At 38.1% G+C, this 21,380-nt stretch overlaps 1 protein-coding gene across 4 annotated transcripts in view; it reads left to right on the top strand.

Annotated features, from left to right (window-relative positions):
• GABRB2 (gamma-aminobutyric acid type A receptor subunit beta2) overlaps positions 1-21,380 on the top strand; it is a 225,670-nt gene that overhangs the window by 177,706 nt on the left and 26,584 nt on the right. For 2 of the 4 annotated variants that reach the window (XM_067566618.1, XM_067566617.1), the window contains exons 8-10: positions 7,121-7,258; positions 8,882-9,034; positions 10,114-10,358. In XM_067566618.1, the coding sequence (XP_067422719.1) occupies positions 7,121-7,258; positions 8,882-9,034; positions 10,114-10,358 (536 nt within the window). Of the gene's footprint in view, positions 1-7,120; positions 7,259-8,881; positions 9,035-10,113; positions 10,359-14,932; positions 15,044-20,312; positions 20,418-21,380 lie in introns of those variants that run through there. The other 2 variants (XM_067566616.1, XM_067566619.1) reach the window with 2 other exon arrangements.

Raw genomic sequence — 21,380 nt, 5'->3', positions numbered from 1 at the left:
CAGAAGTTCACAGCACCTAGCAACTCCTATGGAGAACACAGAGGACTGTTTAATAGACACTCTCTTTCTTGAAGGGGCTAAAGGGAGAGCTGGAATGTGTCAGAAAGTGTTGGCAGAGAAATCAACAGCCATTTGTTGGGTGAACCCAACTTTGGGAGGGAAACTCATGGTTAAATATCCATCAGGAGACATTCAGAAAATAACCAGTAATCAGTTATATTTCATAAAAGTGTGGTTTAGGTTTTTTAAAGCACTTTCCTCAGTCTATTTTCCTGAAAGTAAAAATAATTATCCTGGTGTTTTAGTGTATACATAGCATACAGTACATAGACATAAAAAAATCTCAAGGAAACAAGTTTATTAGTTTTCTTTTTTCTCCCTATGTTCTATATAATTCTAAAGTACAGTATTTACTTTTTTCTCCTGTCACCTGCTTTTGGTTCACCCTAGAGAGTTCAAAAAGATATTCCAAAATTCTGAGCTTAATGTTGAAATTAAATAAGTATTAATTTGGAATGTGGTATGAGTAGATGTTTTTCCACCAATTTTCCTATAAATAAAAGTAAACTGCACAATAAATCATGTAGAATGATTTTTCATAACCTCTCAAAAGACACAGTTTTTACATTTTTCATGGCATACAACTGCCTTTCTTTACTGATTTTTGCTGGCATGTTTATTTGTTTCTAAATTTTTATTTATCTTCAAAAACAGAAAATTAGATTCTAAAAATCTAACAGATATGGTGGTAGACAGGAAAACATTCTCTCTCATTAAACTGTTCACCTCTTTTCTGGAAAAGAAACCATGAATTAGGGATGGAAAATGGCATTATGATGACCTGTTTCAGAATTGCAGAATCTCCAGGCATCTTTGGTTAAAAACCCTTTTAGGCCTTGAAGTATTATCAAAGACCTGAGTACATAGAATAAGGGATTTTTGTTCAGGATAAATGTATAGAGAATTATGTTTCCATTGAAACATGAATGAAGGAAACATAGTAGTCTGACTATCTTTAACAATGTCCATCCAATCCATGCACCCCATTGCCTTATCTCCTCTACCCCCTTTTTGTAGAGAGCGAGAGAGAGAGAGAAAATGAAGTACATTTCCTTGCAGCATTTGAAATCAGGGATTCTGTACAGAGTAGAAACATCTTGTTTGTATCCGCTGTCCCATTTTTTTGTCATAAATTTCCCTCCTTGCTAGGCAGCAGTTACTCCATTTGCTCTTCATTCTGGAGTATCTGCTGCATAGCATGAAAAGAAAGTGTTCTTTCCAGATGGCAGTGGGAGAAATGACAACAGATTTTGTTATTAGTAGAGTCAGCTTTATAGAACTGTTTTGGGGGAAAAATCTGTGGTACAAGCTTAGGTGAAGTACATTGAGTACAGTGACATGCAGATGCTGGAAAACCAAAGGACTAACCCTAATAGTAACATTTGCACTGAAAGTCCACCAAAGAAAAAGAGTTAACTAGGGGCTATAATGAGGATGTCACAACAGTAAGGTGCTGCATATTTACCATGAGTAATATTGTGGAGAGATGCCTATAAAGGAAGTGGAAACCCTTTTAAAAAATTATCATTAGTGTCCACGTAAATTACAGTGCGTTAGGTGAGAAAGTGCAGTAGTCTCAATTACAGAGCCAGATGTCACAAAGGAAAAAATGCATGCCTTACCTATGTGTTTCGTAACCATGCTCAGCAGTTAATAGAGCCCAAGTGTTTCAGGCCCTCTCTGTTGGAAAGAAACATTTAAAGTATTGCACATTTAAGTTTCTACCTTTTAGATATTTCCAGGCTGTGGAGAAAATAGAATAAGGTTAATTGAAGAAATGAGGGATACGGAGGGAAGCTCTCGTGTAATTAGGCAGTTTTCAGGAAAGCATAATTAAGCTGTGAAATGCATTATTTTCCCTATAGGACAAAATAATTCCCATTTCTGGAGTAAGTATGTAATTTGGCTTTTTTAATAACAGCAAATATAGTAGAATAATTCCAACCTAATCTGAACTACGGAAGCTTTACTTAAAAGAATGCTTTGCTATCCATAGGAAAATATCTTTGTGTGCTAAATACAATGCACTGTTGATTATTGCTCTGAAGCCTTAAAGTGTACTGCGTAGCTTTCCATGAAGATAATTTTCTTAGTATACTAATGTTTCTAGTCTCCAAAGATGCAAACAGCTAATAGCAGGTGTATTTTGAACATGAAAAAAGCATGTTGTTCATTGGTTATTGTAGCAACTGTAGCACTTCAGGAGCATCAACATGACTCATTCTGCAATCATTTTTGATGATTGCTGGACTATATTTGATCAGGCTTCTGTCAACAGATTGCAGTGAGCTTGGCTATTTCCCAGATTTGCATTATTTTAGAGTATATAGCAGACATCTACTATATTTATAAATATAAAAAAAAATGACCTTCAATGAGGATTCTGCTCTATAAAAATTCTCTGTGGATGCTTGTCAGTGGAGAACATTGCCCACTTTAATCCTATTGATGGCTCTGCCTAGTTCACAGGCAGAGAAAGGGAAGAAACATTTGGTGTAAAAGTTGTCCATCCAAACTACACTCGGTTCCTCTGGCAAACCTATAGGTGAGAGGAGAAAAAAAGTCTACAAGTGATACAAAGAAGAAATGTAATAAATGAGTGGGTCCTCTCTGCTTGAACTCTTATGGAGGCTCTGCATATGTTGGGGAGAATGTCATGCTGCAGCTTGAGCTGTGGATCCTTTTCCTTCCTCGTGGTCCTTTACCGGTGGTGTTTGCCAACCAAAACTTGTCCAATTTTTGGCAAATTAAAAATTTTGAGGCAAAATAAATTTCACAAAAATGTTAAGTTTTTCTCCATTTTCTGACCAGGCTTTTTGTCAATGCCAATTATTTTAAAAGAAGCATGTATTCAGCCTCAGCTCAAAAAAGCTATCCCTTGATGCTGACAATCTATTGGATCAGTGACTGATATGTAAAGTTTTAATTATGGCTAAGATTAAGGAAATGCTGTAGCAAGACATCGCGAATATCCTGATGTCTCCAACATCCTTAGCATTTGCTAATTGGGGTTCTCACCTCAGAACAGCACAGACACTACATTTTGTGCTGTTGGTTGATCCTTTCCTAGTGATGGAAAAAAATTCAGGTGTCCTCAATGATGCCTGTCACTTAGGCAGTTTCTAATGCATGACAGTACTTTTTTGCCTTTGACTCCATGACTGCTTAATTTCCTTAACAGCCTCTTGTGGTGAACTTTTCCAAGACCTTTGGAAAGTCCACCAGAATATCAACAGGTTCGCCATTATCCACTATCTAGTAAATTAGGGAAGCTTCTTTACAGGAGCCATGCTAGTTTGTTTCTTTTTTAGAATGATATTTCTAATAATTATTTCAACTAGTTTATCTGGTGTTGACGTAAGCATTAGTCCCTAAACTTCCCATATCACCCCAGCACCTTTTACTATACTTCAGTTCTCCAGTATAATAGCTGATTTTAGTGAATGATTGGATATTTTGTTTACAACTCAGCTATTTCATTCCAAAGTTTCTGCAGAATTCTTGGAGGAATATGACCTGATCCTGCTCATTTGTTGCTCTTTATCCACCTTCATGTATGCTTATGGCCAGATTTGTACAAGTGCACAGTGGCCTACAATTTCTATGGTTTTTAGGGTGCTGAGCACTTGAAAAATCATTGAGCTATGTAAATCAGAGCAACTGGTGCTGAGCTTTTGTAAAAATGTGACACTCTTGATTTTTAATTGCTAAATGGAAACAAACCTTTTCAGCAGATGTATTCATTTTTCGTATAAAAGAAAGTATTTTCAGTGGACAGTAGTGTTTTGATTAAAAAGTCATGGTTACTTACAATTACTCTTTGGTAACAGTTATCTCATGTTCTAAGAACAGGACAGTCTTTTGGTATCTCAAATTCCATGCTGTTGAGGTTTTTTTTAAACAACTATTAAGATAAAAGGGGATATATGTTCCAGGACTTGTTGAAAAAATTTTGCCTGAACAAATTTCCATTGGAAGATACAGTTTCATCAAAATTAAAAATGCCTTATGGGAACATTAATCTTGGCAAAATTTGTGATGGGTAAAAAGTTGAAACTATTTGTTTTGTCTTTCCTGTTTTGTTTAAAAAACACTGAAATGTTTTGGTTCCATAAGGTAAAAACGTTTAGTTTCAGTAAGAGAAAAATGTTCCATTTTGACTTTTAACTTTTAATATTTTATATTAATGTTTCATTTTAGAATGTTCCAGCATTATGAAAACCAAACATTTCTATATTATCAAAATGAAGTGATTCCATGTTATTGAAGTGAAAAGTGTCGATGTTTCTAAATCAATTTGTTTTTCAGATATTTTCATCCAGCTAGAAATTCAAACTTTCCATATCAGAACACAAATTTTGAAATGTCATAATTTCCCACAGGATAGAGATTCTGTTTCCTAGCTAGCTCTAGAATCTGCCACAGTGTATGTGCTTTTGAGAATTTATTTTTTGCTTCATATGCTTATATCTCTAAATATCCATAATCTTGACATATTTTTAAAAGGAATGCAAGTGTAACAGGATGTCTGTGTGCTTAAGGGGAGTAGGCATATCCGTGGCATGTCCCCGTTCATGGCATGTCCCTTTAAGGTTCCAGGGATATTAGAGTGGATCCAGTCCTAGGGAAAGGCAGAGGCAGGTGTTAGAAGAGAGGAAGTTGTCCCAGGAGGATAGTCAATGTTTTAGGGAGACCCAGGTAATTACCTTTTTCAGGGCGAAGACCAGGAGTCTAGTAGACTGGGTGGGGACAAGAATCCCCTCCCTCCCAGCCAGCCAGGACACGCATTGGAAAAGTGGTCTGTATATATGCCGCCTCTTTCTTTAGAACAGGGGAGACATCAGCAGGGGCAGAACTGCTACCCTGTCTCAGCCCAGGGCCTGAGCTACAAAGGGAGGCCAGCTTGTGAGAAGCTGGTTCTCAGGCTGCCACTGTCCTGAATTAACACTGACCCCCAGAGGGAAGACTGTGGGATGCCTGAGCCTAGGAGGAGAATCTGGGCTGACCAAGAAGGCAGACTGAAGGAGACACTTGACTGAATACACACAGAGCCCAAGATGGAGGGCTGTGGGCCTCTTGAATGAAAGGCGAGGGCCTCAGAGTGTATTTTGGTTTTTTAAGACTAAAGAAGAGCCTGCACAGGGGGAATCTTGTTCGAGTGCTCTAGCTCAAAAGTGAGCCCTTACAAAGAACCGAGAGACTATTGAGGCCAGAGTACCTTCAGGGCTGCCTTAGGTCACAACAGGATACCCTGGAATGGCACTCATCCGCAATAAATAGAAAGCTTGTTTGTCTGTTTTTCTGGATGACTTCAATTAACAAATTGTTGTCCATGCAGTTTTCAAAGGGAATAAAACAAAAGCAGTTAAACAGAATGAATCAGGCAAGTTACATGAATACTGTGAATAAAAGATAACAAATTAGTTGAAAACATGTTGGGCCATATTCTGGCCTAATTTAACGAACCACAAAACCTTCCCACACTGAGTAATGCAAGGATTTTTAGCATGCAGAATTTTGGCCCAGTGTATTGGGGCTCAATCCTGCATGGTGATCAGTTGAGGATGATCAGGACCTCATAGTCTGGAGGCCAAAGTGAAAGAAGGTATCCCACTTACACCAGGAGAAACTTTTCATGCATTCTGACTTATTTTTCACGTCTGGTATTATTATATTTCCTTTGTCTGCTTTCCTCAAAGCGCATTAGATTTCCAATTAGTCCCTTAAAATTATAGAAGGAAGGCAAAGAAAGCTGAAACCGACAAAACCAGAGCACTATAGAAAAACACAAACTATGAGAATGCTTTAAAACTAACTCTGTGTGTTGAGCAGGCTTTTAAACCCAACCATTCTAATGTTATAAAGGGTTCCTGAGTTCTCATCTTCATAACTTGATGATACACTGTATATCTGCGTACTTTTTAAGTGCTACTATTCTACACTTGGCTGATCAAAAATTAAGAGATTTGGAGACCATTTGATACGTTTTCAGGTAGTCATGAAGTGTGTAGTGTTTTGCCAGTTTGCTATAAATGTCCATTATCCTTGAAATGGAGTCATCCTCAAGCAACATAAAAGGTTTTATTTTTAACCTATTGTAAGATTTTATAGTCATGCTCAACTGCACATCAAGCTTTCTTATGCAGTTACCCTGGAAGACTACAGATAAAATTTGTGTCCCTACCACAAATGCCCTTTCTAGTTAACAAACATTTATTTTCCTATGTTTTTAGAACATTACAAGCCATGTACATTTAGTACATTACAAGCACCTGCTTCATTAATGTTAGTGTGTTATACGCTCTTGCTGTCAGTGTGTGTTGTGTGCCTCCATTCTGTGTCCAATACACAGAGATGTGAATCTGTTACACTCAGCGCTATAGAGCCTGCGTCTTTAGCTTATGCTATAGAATGTAGAGACTCATGCTTTCAATTCTGGAGATGCCCTTGTTGTGTTGGCCAAGAGGGCAGATATCACCTGTGCACAACTTTACAAGTAATTTATGTGCTGCTGTGCAGCCACAAAGGGAGGGGCGCTCACATTTATTTCTTACAATATCTACAATAAAGGTGTCTATTTTTGTTTGACTTAATTTCTGGGCAATAAAAGTGTGAATCTACTTTTTAATGAAAAATAAAATAGGTTTTGAATACAGAATTTGAAGTTCCATATTCAACAGCACATTATTATAATGTACATTAAATGCTGTTTTCTGATAGTTGAGATTAAATAAATTTGAAACACAATGTACATCGGACTCCACCTGCACTAAGTACTAATTTCCTTTTAGCAGTTTATTTTATTAAAGTAATATGACTGAATCAAGAAAAAGAAAAATATAAATCCCTTTAAAATTGCCATTTGAAATAATCATTTATTTATAACTAGACTGTATATTGTGACTGTGAATACACATCTGTTATATTATTTATATTTTTATTTTAGGAAATGCAATTAAAATTGCTCTAAGTTCCCAAATGAATGTATTGAACTGTTCTTTACAACTCTGCATGATCTCAGAAGTGCTACATGTCATAACTCTTTGCTCCTGTTTTATAGATGGCTATACAACAGATGACATTGAATTTTATTGGCGTGGGGGTGATAATGCAGTCACAGGAGTGACAAAGATTGAACTGCCACAATTCTCCATTGTAGACTACAAGCTTATCACCAAGAATGTTGTTTTCTCTACAGGTTTGTAGAAGGGGAGTTTAAGGGGAACACTATTTGCTCACTGAAAATAATTTTAGAAGTAGATTAGTTGCAAGAGTGAAATCCTTGATCTGAGTGAAAATTTGATATGAGTAGGATGGAGAAAGAATTCTGAATTTGCAAATGAACTATTCTCATGAAATTTTCACAGCATAGTACATACAGAATTGACACAGAGAATTCCTGTGTGTTTGGCATTAATCTCTAGTATTACAGCTTGCTCCAGCAAACTATATTGCTTGGCTTCTGGAGTGAGTTAGCCCATGAAAGCTGAATAAACTGGCTGTGCACTTCAGCTAGCTAAATTCTTCAAGACATAACCTACCCCACAGGAAAAGCTTTCTCTCTCTCTCTCTCTCTCTCTCTCTCTGAATTCTGGTGCCAAGCTGCAAAAGTATTATGCAATACTTCGCCTTCTGCTGCATGAGCTTCTCATCCTGGTTCAACAGGATTTGTAATTCTCCTTCTGCTGACAATGAAATGATTTTCAGCAGGGCTAGGAAGGCATTATGTAGCCCAAAGAGAGGAAGCAAAATTGGCTGCATACAGGTTTTTGTTTTTTTTTAATTCTGCTTAATATTTTTTCCCTGTGGGTTGGGTTCTTAGGGCTTTTAGAACCCTTGGGGATCTGACCCATTAGCATTTCCCTTTTCTAACTCCACCTTTAAGACGCTGAATTGTGCTAACAGGGATGTGCTCCTCATTTAAGAGGACTGATTGTAACTCCAGCTGGAGCTATTGAAATAAAAACAATGTCAATACTATTTGGTCTCCTACCTTCCATTTTGATAACCAAGTTTCTTTTATGGCTTAACTTCTCCCCAACGAAGAGACTTTCTTTATTATTTGGGGGACTTGAATCCTGGGAGTTTGATCCATTTGGGACACAGTACCTAGATCTGTTCTTATATTGGTGTAAATCAGAAGTAACTCCATTTAAAATAATGTAGTGACACCAGTGGGAGAGGTAGCAGAATCATACCTGTACTGCTTATTTGACTGTTTCCTAAGTAACTGACACGGCTGCTGGCTGTGTTTAACCAAGTACAGGAAAGTCCCATTCAATTGCACAGTCTTGATGAAGTTCACGTCTGTGGGAGAGACATATACAAGGATTGAGTGCTCTGAAGTCCTCAAAATAGTGGAATTTCAGTGTGCATAGGCCAGTGAGGGCCCTGTGCACCAGTCACTCTAACCCTTCCTGAGTAGCACACCTGTAATATTCCTTAGTGCCTGGTGGTGATGTATGGCAGTTCAGAAAGGGAAGGCTGCATCACACCTACCGTGGCATTCAGCGGCTATCAAAGAATGAAGCCTTTGCGCAGTTTGGCACTCTGAAAATACTTTGGCAGCTGATTATAGGAGATTTTAATTATTAGCAGCTGTGAATCTCTGTATTACTGACTAAACACCTTCGGTACAAAATACTGTTGCAGGACACAGAGCTTGTTATAAAATCTGCAATTGGTTGTTCCCAAGCTAAGGGAATTCTGTGTGTACGCTAAATCAGTAACGCAGCAAACAGAGTGTAAAACTGAAATGATACAAAGAATGTTAAGGGTATGCAAAAGTAAATCATGGCCCTCCCTAAATATTCCATTTTAGGTGCCTACCCACGGCTGTCTCTCAGCTTTAAACTTAAGAGAAACATTGGCTACTTCATTCTGCAGACCTACATGCCTTCCATTCTGATCACTATCCTCTCCTGGGTTTCATTCTGGATTAATTATGATGCTTCAGCTGCAAGAGTTGCTTTAGGTAGGCATTTTTACTCTTCTCATGCAGTGTGTAATAGAATATTTTTTATGGCTTCTGGCATACTGTATAGTGCATGATTTGGGGGGAAAAATCTCTGTTGGGTTTCTTTGCCTAGCTTGTTAAGCTTTGTATTTTCAGATTCAGCATTCAAATCATCACAATTTAAATAAAAATTGAAAGCGATTTCATGCCCAAATTAGCTAACTATATAATAATTGTAATTAGAATTATCCTGATTGTCTCAATCAGATTTCTTTTATTGTACTTGTTTTTAGTCTAAAAATAGCACATATTTTATTTGTTTCTGCTCATGGCAGTCCAGAGCAAACCTATAATACTGTAGTATGGAATAGACATTGCTTTTCCTTTCAGGTGTGAAGTCCATACTATTTTGGCAGGGCTGTGCATTTGACTAACCTCTCCCCTAGCCAAGTGGAGGGCTTCCTCTCCTTAGTGTTACATTAATATAAAGAGCTGTGTTCTCAGCATTAATAAGGAGAATTGTTTTGCTTGTGGAATTTAAGGTATCTCATCAATAATCCTTTGTGTGTTTGTTTATATTATGCCCATCGTCACACTATCTGAGCACAAATTGCAAGTATAAATATGAACGGTGCTTGCTAAAAATTAACACAAATCAAGCCCACTCCTGCTGATGCCTGCTCCATCCATGGATATGAGAACTTGAGCCTGTAAGGAGGAGTTATTTAAGTGGGTGATGTCATGGTCCCATTGAATCAAGTGGAAGTTTTGCTATTGACTTCAGTGAGGCCAGGATTTCTTTCCAGGAGTTCAAGCCTAAAGACAGCCCATAAGAACATTCTAGAGGAAAGCAGCGAGGCAAGTAGTGTCTCTGCTGGCAACTGATAACCAAGATAGTTAGGGGAGTCCACAGCTCCACCTTTAAGAAAGCATATTTGTATGAGTCAAGATTACTGTATATTTGATTTATGCCACACTGTTTTCACTAAGAAGAAAAATACCTTCCTAACTTCCCTGAAGTTTGGCTTTTAAAGATTGAGTTATAATGATAGAAGATAACATGAATATAATCAATGAAACGGTCTTCCTTTTTCCAGGAATCACAACTGTGCTCACTATGACAACCATCAATACCCATCTCCGAGAGACTCTTCCCAAAATTCCCTATGTGAAAGCCATTGACATGTATCTGATGGGATGCTTTGTCTTCGTTTTTATGGCCCTACTGGAATACGCATTGGTCAACTACATCTTCTTTGGCAGGGGACCCCAGCGTCAAAAGAAAGCAGCAGAAAAAGCTGCCAGTGCCAACAATGAAAAGTTGCGAATGGATGTTAATAAGGTAAATTGAAGTGGGGGATATATTTTAGCCATGCATAGGGATCACAGCAGATTCACTTCTTCCAAACAGAGCTTAAAAATATAATTTCTTGTGTAGAACAAATCAAGTAGGATTACTATGAGCATGTCTTAGCTCTGCAAAGCATTAAACTTAGTTATCTCAGCAACGCATACTGCCCTCTAGCTGGAACTGTTTGTTAGATTGTTCGTTTAAAAAGCACATACTCAGAATAGGCTGAGCTCAGAGGTGTGTCCTCACTTAAAATGAAGGTAGGAATGCTTCAAGATAAACTGCAAAGATTTAACTTGTTCCTTAGAGGCCTTCAATGAGCAAATCCAAAATGATGGCTATTAGCCGATGTGCTAGAAAGAGCTGTATGAAACCCAAGTAACAAACAAACCCTAAACTTGAACCAGATTCATAACTTTTCAGAGACACTGGAGTTGTAATGTGTGGATTTTCTTTTTTTAAGGAAACCATTGAAACATGTTGGCTTTGCATATTTTCAGTTACAAGTGTCTAAAACATTTTTGGCAAAATGCAAAATGACTCAGAATTATGGTGTCACTTTTTGTGTATTTATGAATCTGAAAATGGGCCATTTTGGGGGGAAGTTGCTAAGGTATATGCTTCCTTCAAGTGCATACAGTCCCTTTTTGTAATGAAAATGAGGCCATTATTCAAAGTAGCCATTTTGGTAAAATTTCTCATAAAGCAAAATTTGGGGATAAGCACTAAATCATGCTAACGGCGAAATGGCAAAAAACATTGTGTATAAATTCACAAAACAAAAATTGCAATATTTCTGAGAGTTCTAATTTTCAATCAGATCAGAAACCAGATCAAGGTTTCAGCTTGCTTTTCTTTTAGTTTGGGGGATTTTAGACTTCTGTAATTCAGCATGAAACTTAGAGGGTACAAATTCAAAACCAGAGGAAAAAGTTTGCATGGATGGAAATGGAGAAGTTTCACACAGCTCTGGAGGTAGAATGTTTAATTGCAGCCCAGATTTTTATACAGATGTAGTAAGTATGGGTTTAAGGGGATGGAAGGGTATGTATTTTTAACTGCAGGAGCTAAAGTTCCACTATCAGCTGGCACCTATAAACATGCTTTACTGAATGTTTTCAACTGGAGGATTATATTTCATGGCTCATATTTCATATACTAGCTAGAATTTTTTTTAACTTTTATTTTTTGTAATGTGAGAAAACAATAAGAAAACTGCTTTTATTTAATAGGATTGTAGTATGCAAATGAATTAAGGCACATGCATGAGGACTGCTATTTATCATTGATGTCACACTCTCATAACTCATCCCATTCGCCCTTCACCATTCCAGTGTTCATAATACAATTGAATTAAAACCAATGAAAAAAAATTACAAGATTTTATTTCACTTGGTTATTTTTTTAAAACTGGTTTTCCTTTAGCAAACAGAACCATGCCCCACAAAAACCCAACAGTGTATTTTGTGCTCATTTATAATAATAAAAATAACTTTTTTCTTGTTAGAATCTTGGGAAAATCATAGTATATACTGAACACAGATATTCTGTAAATAGAGCTGCACATATTAGGGTTCTATCATCACCATCCAGTGTAATTTTGCTTTCATAAGGGCTAATTCAAAACCCACTGAAGTCAATGAAAAGATTCAGGCACGTAAATTACTATGATGTCCTCAGAGCCACTGGGTGTAGTTTGCCCTGTATGTCTTTGTAGCACACAGTTTCCCTTGTGCTGTCCTCTGTATAATTATCCATGCAGTATATGCACACAGCCATCCACATAATGAAATGAATAACTTCATCCAGAGACAAACTGTACCCATTTTGTTCATCCTGCTAATCTCAAAATTCAGGAACTAACAAGCACATTGATATGGATCAATGAGATTCTCAGTTGTAAACCCTGCATCTCAATGAGTTTTAAGTAACTTCCGTGTGGACAAGATCCTCTCCTATGCTGAAAGGGGAGGTGTCAGGGAGTCAGTAACAGCTTCGTGATCCCAACCTTTTTTATGCTGGCCCTGATCTCAGACCTGGCTGGAGCTGAAATAGTTTAGGGCCTGCTCTGAATTATGCCAGGTGGGAGTCAAAATGCAGTGGAGCGGAGCAGAGCAGAGCTCCACCCAGCCTCTTCCCTCCAACAAGACACCCCTATGCTGGGTAGGGAGGGGGCAATTGGTGCAGGAGCTGGCTTGGCCAGCTTTCCGTAGCTGAGCATTTGCTGTTGCCAAGGGACTTTTCAGTTGCTCAGTTACAGCCAGAATCTCTCTCTCACATCTCTGGAGCAACACAGAAGTTCTAAATCCTTATGGAAAATCTGGCCCATAAACTTTAAATTGTCATACAGCTGTGTTGCTGCAAACATAATAGAGAATAGTGCTAAAAAGAGGCTTCATAATCACTGGAAATGTTGCAATACACCAGACTGGTTGATTTCTATTTTGGAGAACTGCCCATTGGTCCAACAAATCTGAAATATATTTCTTTGACGTTTAACACAGAAACTAGCAGAGGTTCACATTTTTCTTTCCTACAACTCCCCTACCCCCAGTGGGGATGCTCTCATCCCCTCCATCCTCAAGTCTTCCCATGAGGAATCAGTGGAGAAAATGAACACATCTCCCCCTTCCACTGTTGAACTCCCCTGTAGTGCCCTGCATGGGGCTATTTTTTTTAATCTCCCTCCTGGCCTGCCCCACAATACCCACTCTCAAATTGTTTCTTGCATTTTTAATCCCACCTGCAAAAACCTCAGATCCTGCAAGACAGACAGAGTCCCCTATGCTTCTAAAAACAAAAACAAAAAAAACCCACAGCTGTTTAATATGTTATACATATAAATGGAATTCAGACACAATTTTTACCACTAAAAGAATAATACAAATCTTGCTTAAACCATTTAAAAAATACTTTAACTGCTGTTATAATAGACATCAAATATCTTTTCTATCCTTCGTTTTAATTTGAGTATTAAAAGTTTTAATGTGTTTTCCTGCAAATTACCACAGTATTTTTTTGCCAATTCAATCCCACCTGCAACAAAGTACATTTTACCCACTCCTGCTATTATGGCAGCAGGTCCTGTAGGATCCCAGTCCTGTTGCAGGGCTCTGCTCCCCTGCATGCAGCAGGTCCTGGGCAGACAGAAACATTGGCGGCATGGTGCCACTTGCTCCTTGATGTCCAGGGATCAGGGAGTTCCAGAATCTGTAGAAAGGCAGGGGCTCTTCTTTGGTGTCCATGGCCTCCTATGAATCCCCTGGGATCTGTGGGGAGCTTTGGGGTTCTGAGAGTCAGAAGTATCAACTCTCCGGTTTATGCCATTTGACTGAATTCCACCAGCCTTCATCCAGGACCTCCTGGGGACTTTTCCATATGACAGTGTGGTCAAATCTAATATTTTCAATTACATTTCATACCGTATTCATGCTAAATGCCTTGCATCTCTTTATCTTTCAGGCTTCAGGTAGGACAGAAATGCAGTCTTTTTTTCTTCCTTCCTTCCTTCCTTCCTTTTAATTTTTGTGATCCTATATCCCTTCTTTGTTTTTGCAGTGCATAGTTTCAATAATAAAATCAATGAGAGTTAAAAAATAGACAACAGGAAGGAAAATTTCATAATAGATTATCTGGAAATATATAACCATAGATTAGTTTAAAAACATATCATGTATGACAAGTTCTATTTTACTTCATAGCCACTTCAGGTTAGAAAGGCCATGTAGATGATCAAGCCCCATCTTCCTGCAATATGTCGGAGTTTCCCTTATTTCCTTATGAGGTGTTTTGTCCTCACCCGCCTATATTTTAAAGTTGAAGTTTCATCAGCTGACCTCAGTAATTTAGTCCATGTTTTAACTCTCCTAACAACCTTTCTCCTCACGTCAAGTCTTATTGTATTCCTTGTAAGCAATTTCATACTATTACTTCCAGGTTTGCCTTCCTCTGCTGACTTTAACAGTTTCCATTTCCCCTTGTTGTGGGGACACTCCAGTTGTTTGCAGATAGTTAACACGTTTATTCTCGACATCTCTTTTCCAACCCACATACATATATATTTAATGTTCCCAGGCTATCCTCATACTTCCTACCTTTGTCATCTCGATAGTGCCTTCAGTTTATTAACATCCTTTTTATACTGAGGTGCCCAAAATGATACAGAGTATTGCAAGTGTTGATGTAGTAAGTATGAATAAAGCAGGAGTATTACCTCTCTGCACCTTGAAGAGATAGTATGACTTGCACACTTCAGCCTAATATTATATTGGGTTTTATTTTCTAACCGTGAACTCATCTATCTGCTAAAGCTAAGAGTAGCATTAAAGGTCAATAAAACCTTTCTTCTCGTTTTGTATGGACATTTAGAATTATTTTATATTCAATACATTTGTGGTAAAATTATATAATCTTTTTTATTTTAGTGAAAATTCTCATTTTTATTTTGTCCTTTTAATTCCTAAAATGCTTTTGCATTTTTCTATGCCACCTCTAGTTTTGACCGCCATTCCCTAATTAGTAGAATCTACAGACTTATGTAGCGTATTCTCTACTTTGTCTTCCAGGTCTTTTATAAAGATATTAAACAAAATGGGACCGAATTCCGATCCCTGGACCCCACTGGAAATCTCTCCCCAACTAGACGGACTACCAATTACGATTACTCTCTGTATACGGTTAGATAGCCAGTTTTTGATCCATTTTAATTGTTTTTCTGTCCAAGGCATCTTGTGTTGGCTCCCCTCCTCTGTGATACTGTATCAAGTGCTTTTCTGAGATCCAGACATAATGTCCACTGCATTCCCTTCATCTACTAATTTTGTAATCATATCAAAATAGACTATGAAATTGGTCTGGCAGGATTTGTTCTTAACCCATGTTTAGCCCCATGATGCTTTTGCTTCAGATGATTATAATTTTTCCCCCTATTTCCTTCATTACTTTGCAAGGGATGGATATGAAGTTTTAAGGGTAGAAACAAATATGGTACCAGGCTGACACACTTCCAGTCTTCTGGGACCTCTCTAGGTCTCCACAGCTGATACAGATATTAGCTGATGACTACTTCAGTACTCACGTATCCCCCAGAATTCTGGGATGTAGGTCTGCTTGCCATTAGACTTGCAGGTTCTTTAAGTAAACTTTTGCTAAATTCTGTCTCTTATTAAGTTCTGGGTTTATTCTTACATTGTTGAGTTAGTAATCTTGTCTTTGTTGTTATTAGAAAGAGTTACTAAATGCATTAGTTCTGCCATCTTCCACCACTCTCATTGATTTCCTAACTGCTTAGCAGAAATTTCATTTTGGATTTCTGTTGTAGCTTACAACTCTGTTCCCATTAGTAAGCCATATTTTCTACTGTCTCTGCTTCTCTTCCTTCTCCCATGCAGGACATGTAATCCTAACTGGTTACCTTTCAACTTTGTATTTCCAATATAGCTTCTTTTTAGCCCTGAATTTATCCAAGCAGCCTATGCTGAGCCATGCTTAGCTTCCATCATTATGTCCTTTGGAATTGTCAATGTTTTCTTCACAGTCATTCTTGTTAGCACTTCATCCCACTTGACTCAGACTACCACTTTTAGTGGTTTCTCTGGATGTAGCATTAAGACAGAAACAAACATTTGAACACTATTTCAATGGCAATAATATTATTTATAGTTCTTGATAAATCAGAAAACTCCTTCATCACAACATGATGATTTAATGGATGTTATGGACGGTACAATGAAGCATATAATAAACATGCTGGGCTAATTGCAAGCCTGTTCTATGCCCTCTACTTCCATAACCTAGTGTCCAGGGGCCTTGCCAATGGAAATTTTGCCTAGGGGAGGTTGGGGTGGTGGTGTGAAGTACCTTTTCACTTGCAGAGCAGGGAAATGCTACCTCAAAAGTGTGAGGCAGCACTGGATGGGAAGCGGGGTATAGACAGTGCATCTGGGGGATGTACTATCACAGCGTATTTCTGCTACAGTTTCTACAAAGTGACTCATTTAACAGAAAGCTAAAGCTGACTCTCTGGGTGGAGCACTGAAGTAAAAAAACTGCTTTTCCTTACCTTCCCCCAGGAGTGAATACACCTTCCTCACCAGGGCAGTAGCTGACGCTGGCATGTGCAGTCTGTATGTCCCTGAAGCCATCCCCATATGTGCTTAATGCAGTCACTTTTTACCTTCAGTATCTGGTACTATACCCTTTCTGTTGCTTAACCACAGGTCGCTCACACTGCACTTAGTCGTTTTCTAAATTAAAGTATTTAATTATTTTTTGCAATCACAGCATTTTTGTCTGTTAACATGCTGAAGGGTCCAACACAGTCCCCTATAATAGTGTTGGTGGTCCAGTGTACATTAAACCACATTGTTTCAAGCAAAAATTGTAAAATTTTATTGAAGAACTCTGCTTATTTAAAATAAACATTTTGCTAGTTCAGCTCAAAATAATAATTTTAGTTTTTCAATATTCAAAACCCTTTTACAGTGTTGATGTGTCACTGACTGTGCGGTTTCACAGTTTATACAATTTATTTATATCTAAAGCCCAGGTAGTCCTGAAATAGCTTGAAGCACAGAGATGTTTCAACTGTCACAGGTTGCGTACCTACAACATGGGATGACCTGAGGCACACGCATACTAATACTGTACTCAAGGTCCTGTTTTATCTTAATCTGAGCATGAATAAAGTGATGTCCCCCTCCTCTTGAAGTCTAACACCAACTCTATTTACTTACATTATAAAACATTTTATAAGACTGTTGAAATAGATTCTTTGAGCCAGAAGATTTTTTTTTTTTTTTTTTTACATGTGATCTGACACTGCAAACATCTCCATGTTTAGAAAAGGCATTTTATCTGGACATAACAGATTTTTTTAAACAATGAATGATTCTTTACCCAGGAGTCTCTGTTCTGTTAGGTATCTAAAGTCAACGTGACTGATAGTTACAGCATATTACTGTTACACGACACAGAGTTGTGCATGCCTTTTGCATTCCCACCCTTGTGTAGCCATGCAAGGGCTCGCTGAACTATGGGTCTGGGTGTGAGGGAAGAGGGGAAAACGGGGGATGCACACTTGGTACTCTCCCTGCCAAGTAGGTAGGTGGGGAGAACTTGGAGAGTAGCATGGCAAGGCACCATGCACACTCGCACACAGAGGCTCACAGATCTGAGCTAGGATAAGGAGGAGAGAATGGTTTAAATGGTGTAGAGCTGGGTATGCTAGTGTCTTACCACTTGAGGCTACCTTTTTCTGGACAAATCTCCATCTGTCTGTTTATGCCAGATTTCCAGCCCATTTGCACCACCAGAAAAGCACAGAATGGGTTAGAGTGAGGGAGGGGGTCAGGATCTTTCCCTGAGAATTAAAGTGGAATAATTTTATTCCAAGGTCATTAAGTACAGAGATGAGGGAATGAGAGAGATGAGGTGGAAGAAGGTTTTGACTTCAGCTGAAGAGAGGAGACTGTAGTGAGGGGGAATGGAGAATGGCAAGGCATGTAAAAAGTGTAGAGACTGTGTAGTATAGAAGGAGAGAGACAAAGGCCAGTTAACATGGGATCAGATTCTGCCATCCTTATTCACAATGAACAATACTTTATTCCCTGTGCACTGCTATTGAATCTTTGAGGCTACTTGTAGAGCAAGAGTCTATTCAACATGAGTAAGGACAGCAAAATCTGGCCCACAAACATCAATTGGACAGTCAAAGCCTAGAAAAAAAAAAGATGAGCTTTAAAACAAACATACTCAATCACTGGAACTGAACCACACAATATTCTATTACAGCATCACTTTCAGGGGCCTAAAAAGTTCAATTTAAAATCTGCTATATCACCCTCTGTCCTGTGCCATAAGGACCTTCAGCCCTAAAAACACTCTAACTGCTAAATTTTCAACTAAAATATTGTTTACGACTTTAAAGAGGTGTGTTTTGTTTTGTTTATGCTACTACTAAAACTGTAATGGGAGTTAGCTTCAGGCGCAGCATCAAGAATATCTTCCTTGTTGAATCAGATTACGAGGTTTGTCATAAAAATGGACAGTGATAATAAAAGCACCATAAACACAAAAGCCCAGTATTGACCCCACATCTTTCATCCTAAATTTGCCATTCACACATCATAGAAAAACACCTGAAAACCACAAAAAAGCAAACCCTATCCCCCATTAGCATTATCTAGGAGTTTGATATGAATACAATTTGAGGAAGTTCCAATCTTAGCCTGTGGCCTTTTACAGAAGTGATCAGAAGGTGACTTTTCTCTACAGTCCATAGTGAAATTCCAACTGACATCAGAATAAAGGTCAAGTTGGTTATGTGGGGTTTTCTGTCTGCGGCTGTGATCCTCACAATGCCATCTTTAATTCGTGTAAAACAGTGTGTGCACATTCTCTGATTGTTTAAGACAAATCAGGCTGCCTACATCATGTAAGAACCTGTCATCCAACACTGACCCTAAATTAACGAACTAGCTCTTATAATTCTTAAACAGTTTATGTAAGTCCAACTAGTACAGTCAGGTGTAAGAACTTTTGGCATATTGCGCTTACTGCAGATAAAACATAGGGAGGGAACACTGCTTAAGTACAATGGAAAGGACTGGAAACCACACTGCTAGATGCTGCCTGGTCCTGCCAAAGATTTCAGCTTTGTGACCACGAACAAGTCTTTTGCACCTCTTTAAAATCAATATAATAAACCTTACCTTTTAGGGTACCATGCATAAGAATGTTGAGGTTATTGGCTGAAGCAAGGATCATTAATATTATAATCATTGGAATGTACAAGAATACCAGGTACAAATTCATTATCCTCATGTCTCAGTGATATCTGAAACCTTTAGATAATCTGATTTGCAGATAAATTTGTTTTGGGTATTTTTTAGGAGTTTTTTATTATTATTTTAATTTAGAGAGTGAAACATATTTCAGGTAATCCAAAATTCAGATAATCAGCATTAAGATAATTGTGATTTACCTATCTACAGTTTTGATGAGAGAGCGAGATTAGACATTTTTAATCCATCTTTTGCAACTCTTCCCCACCACATAACTATATATATTTGAGAGCCTTGTGCTCTGATAAAAGATACAAAAGTAGTTTAACACCTTGTCTATATATTTTTAAGTTCACTAGACAGTTCTTTAAGTTCTTGTAGAAAGAACCAGTTAACTCCTCAACACTATTTTAGAACAAAATTGCTGTGTCAGATCTCAACCCAGAATTATTTCCCTTATTTCAAAAAATAGTGAAAATGATTGCTACCTTGCCTTCTTGGATTTTCAGTATGGAAAGTACTGATTTCCTTAATGTACAGTCAGACTGCATTATTTCATAAAGATATTGTTTTTTCTTGCATGCTGATAAGGATCCATATTAATGAGCAGAAAAGTCAAAATGGACTAAAAATAAATGGACTAACAATATTTGTAATACAACGTAGTTGTGTGCATATGTATTATCAACCCTCTGTGTGTATGTATATAAAATATACACATATGCAGAGTAATAGATTAATGCATATTCTGCATGTGTATTATTATTGTACATTATTCGTATTATTGTCATAGCTAGGTGTTCCAGTGATAGACCAGGACCCCATTGTGTTAGGTGTTGTATAAACACAGAACAGAAAGACAGTCCTTGCCCCAAAGTTGTATTATATTCAATGGGAAAGGGTAAAAAAAACAATCCTGTGCTATAAAGGTTAAATTCACCCAGAAGCTTGAAATTCCCATACATTCCCTGAATACTGCTACAATGTTTGTTTGTTTTTTCTCACACAGAATTCCTTATATGGATAGGGATAGAAACTGGAACCAGGTTCCTGAGAAAGTCATCAGGCCAGGCTAGAGCGAGGGTAGGAGAAAGAATTGAGAGGGTTTTTTTTTAAACTTTGTTTTATTTCTCCTTTTCTTCCTTTATTTCTTACTTCCCAGTTTTAAATGTTATCCTGAAATCAGCATCTGAAGCAGGAGAATCAGCTACGTTAATGCAGCATTGAGTTGACCTGCTATATTGAAACACAAAAGGCCAGATCATCCTTCTCTCTTCAGTCCCCATCATCTGCCTTGAAAAGTCACTAGATGTGACTAGGGATTTCTACATGGAAATTGCCCCATAGCATGCAATCAGAATGGAGGCAGAGGGAAGGTGATGTACCTTCCTCTCCCCCAGTAAATATGGCGTGGCCTACTCCCAAACCTGATGGGTCTTGAGGCTCTGCACACAAAGGCCCTCTACTGCCACACTGACTCTAGCCCCAAAATGGACTTCAGCTCCCTGGCACTGTATCTGCCAGAGGCCCCACAGCTACAGCTGCCCTAAATCTCCACTGGGGGAAACTGCAGAAAGGGTGATACAGCACGGAGCAGTATTATCTTAACAATGTTTCTGAATCACCCTCTGTCCACTCAGTCACTCTTCTATTATCTCAAGTTCCTGCAGGGCTAGAGACAGGAAACATTACCTTTGGAAATGGGAGATTTTTACTTGCTGCATAAAGTTCTACGTATCAGACAATAAAGGTGAAGAACTTTTTAAGTGTAGAAAAAGTACTACGTCATTTTTAGGTGGCTCCTCTGAGCCCTATAGACTTGGACTTGTAGCCAGAGGGCTACAAAAGAAAATTCCAAAAGCCAAAAATTAAAAAATAACACACCTGTAAAATAGGATTTTTGTAACATATGTCATATACCAAATATATAGCGGGTGTGGCATAAAGATTTTATCAGCACTCGTTTAGGATGACCTGAATAACCCGGGTATTGGTCAGTTGCAAATATAAGTTATTGATACCACTGTACATAATAAGTGAGGGGGACAGTTGCCAAATAAACTTAGTCATTTTACACTTTTTTTCCGAGACACACAAATTCTGTTTGCTTTGCTGAGATTAAACCCAGTATGTTCTTAAAATACATGGAATGAGGATGTTGCTGGAAAGTGGAGTCCAATGTTACACGTGTGCTCTGTGTGTGTGTGCACACATGCATACATACACGCAA

This window comes from Emydura macquarii, unplaced genomic scaffold (genome assembly GCF_026122565.2).
Source record: "Emydura macquarii macquarii isolate MOO-44397 ecotype Brisbane River unplaced genomic scaffold, CSIRO-AGI_Emac_v2 contig_2768, whole genome shotgun sequence".
NCBI classification, from domain to species: domain Eukaryota; kingdom Metazoa; phylum Chordata; order Testudines; family Chelidae; genus Emydura; species Emydura macquarii.
The sequence above is the reverse complement of the archived record's forward strand: the minus strand, read 5'-3'. Positions and strand labels throughout refer to the sequence as shown.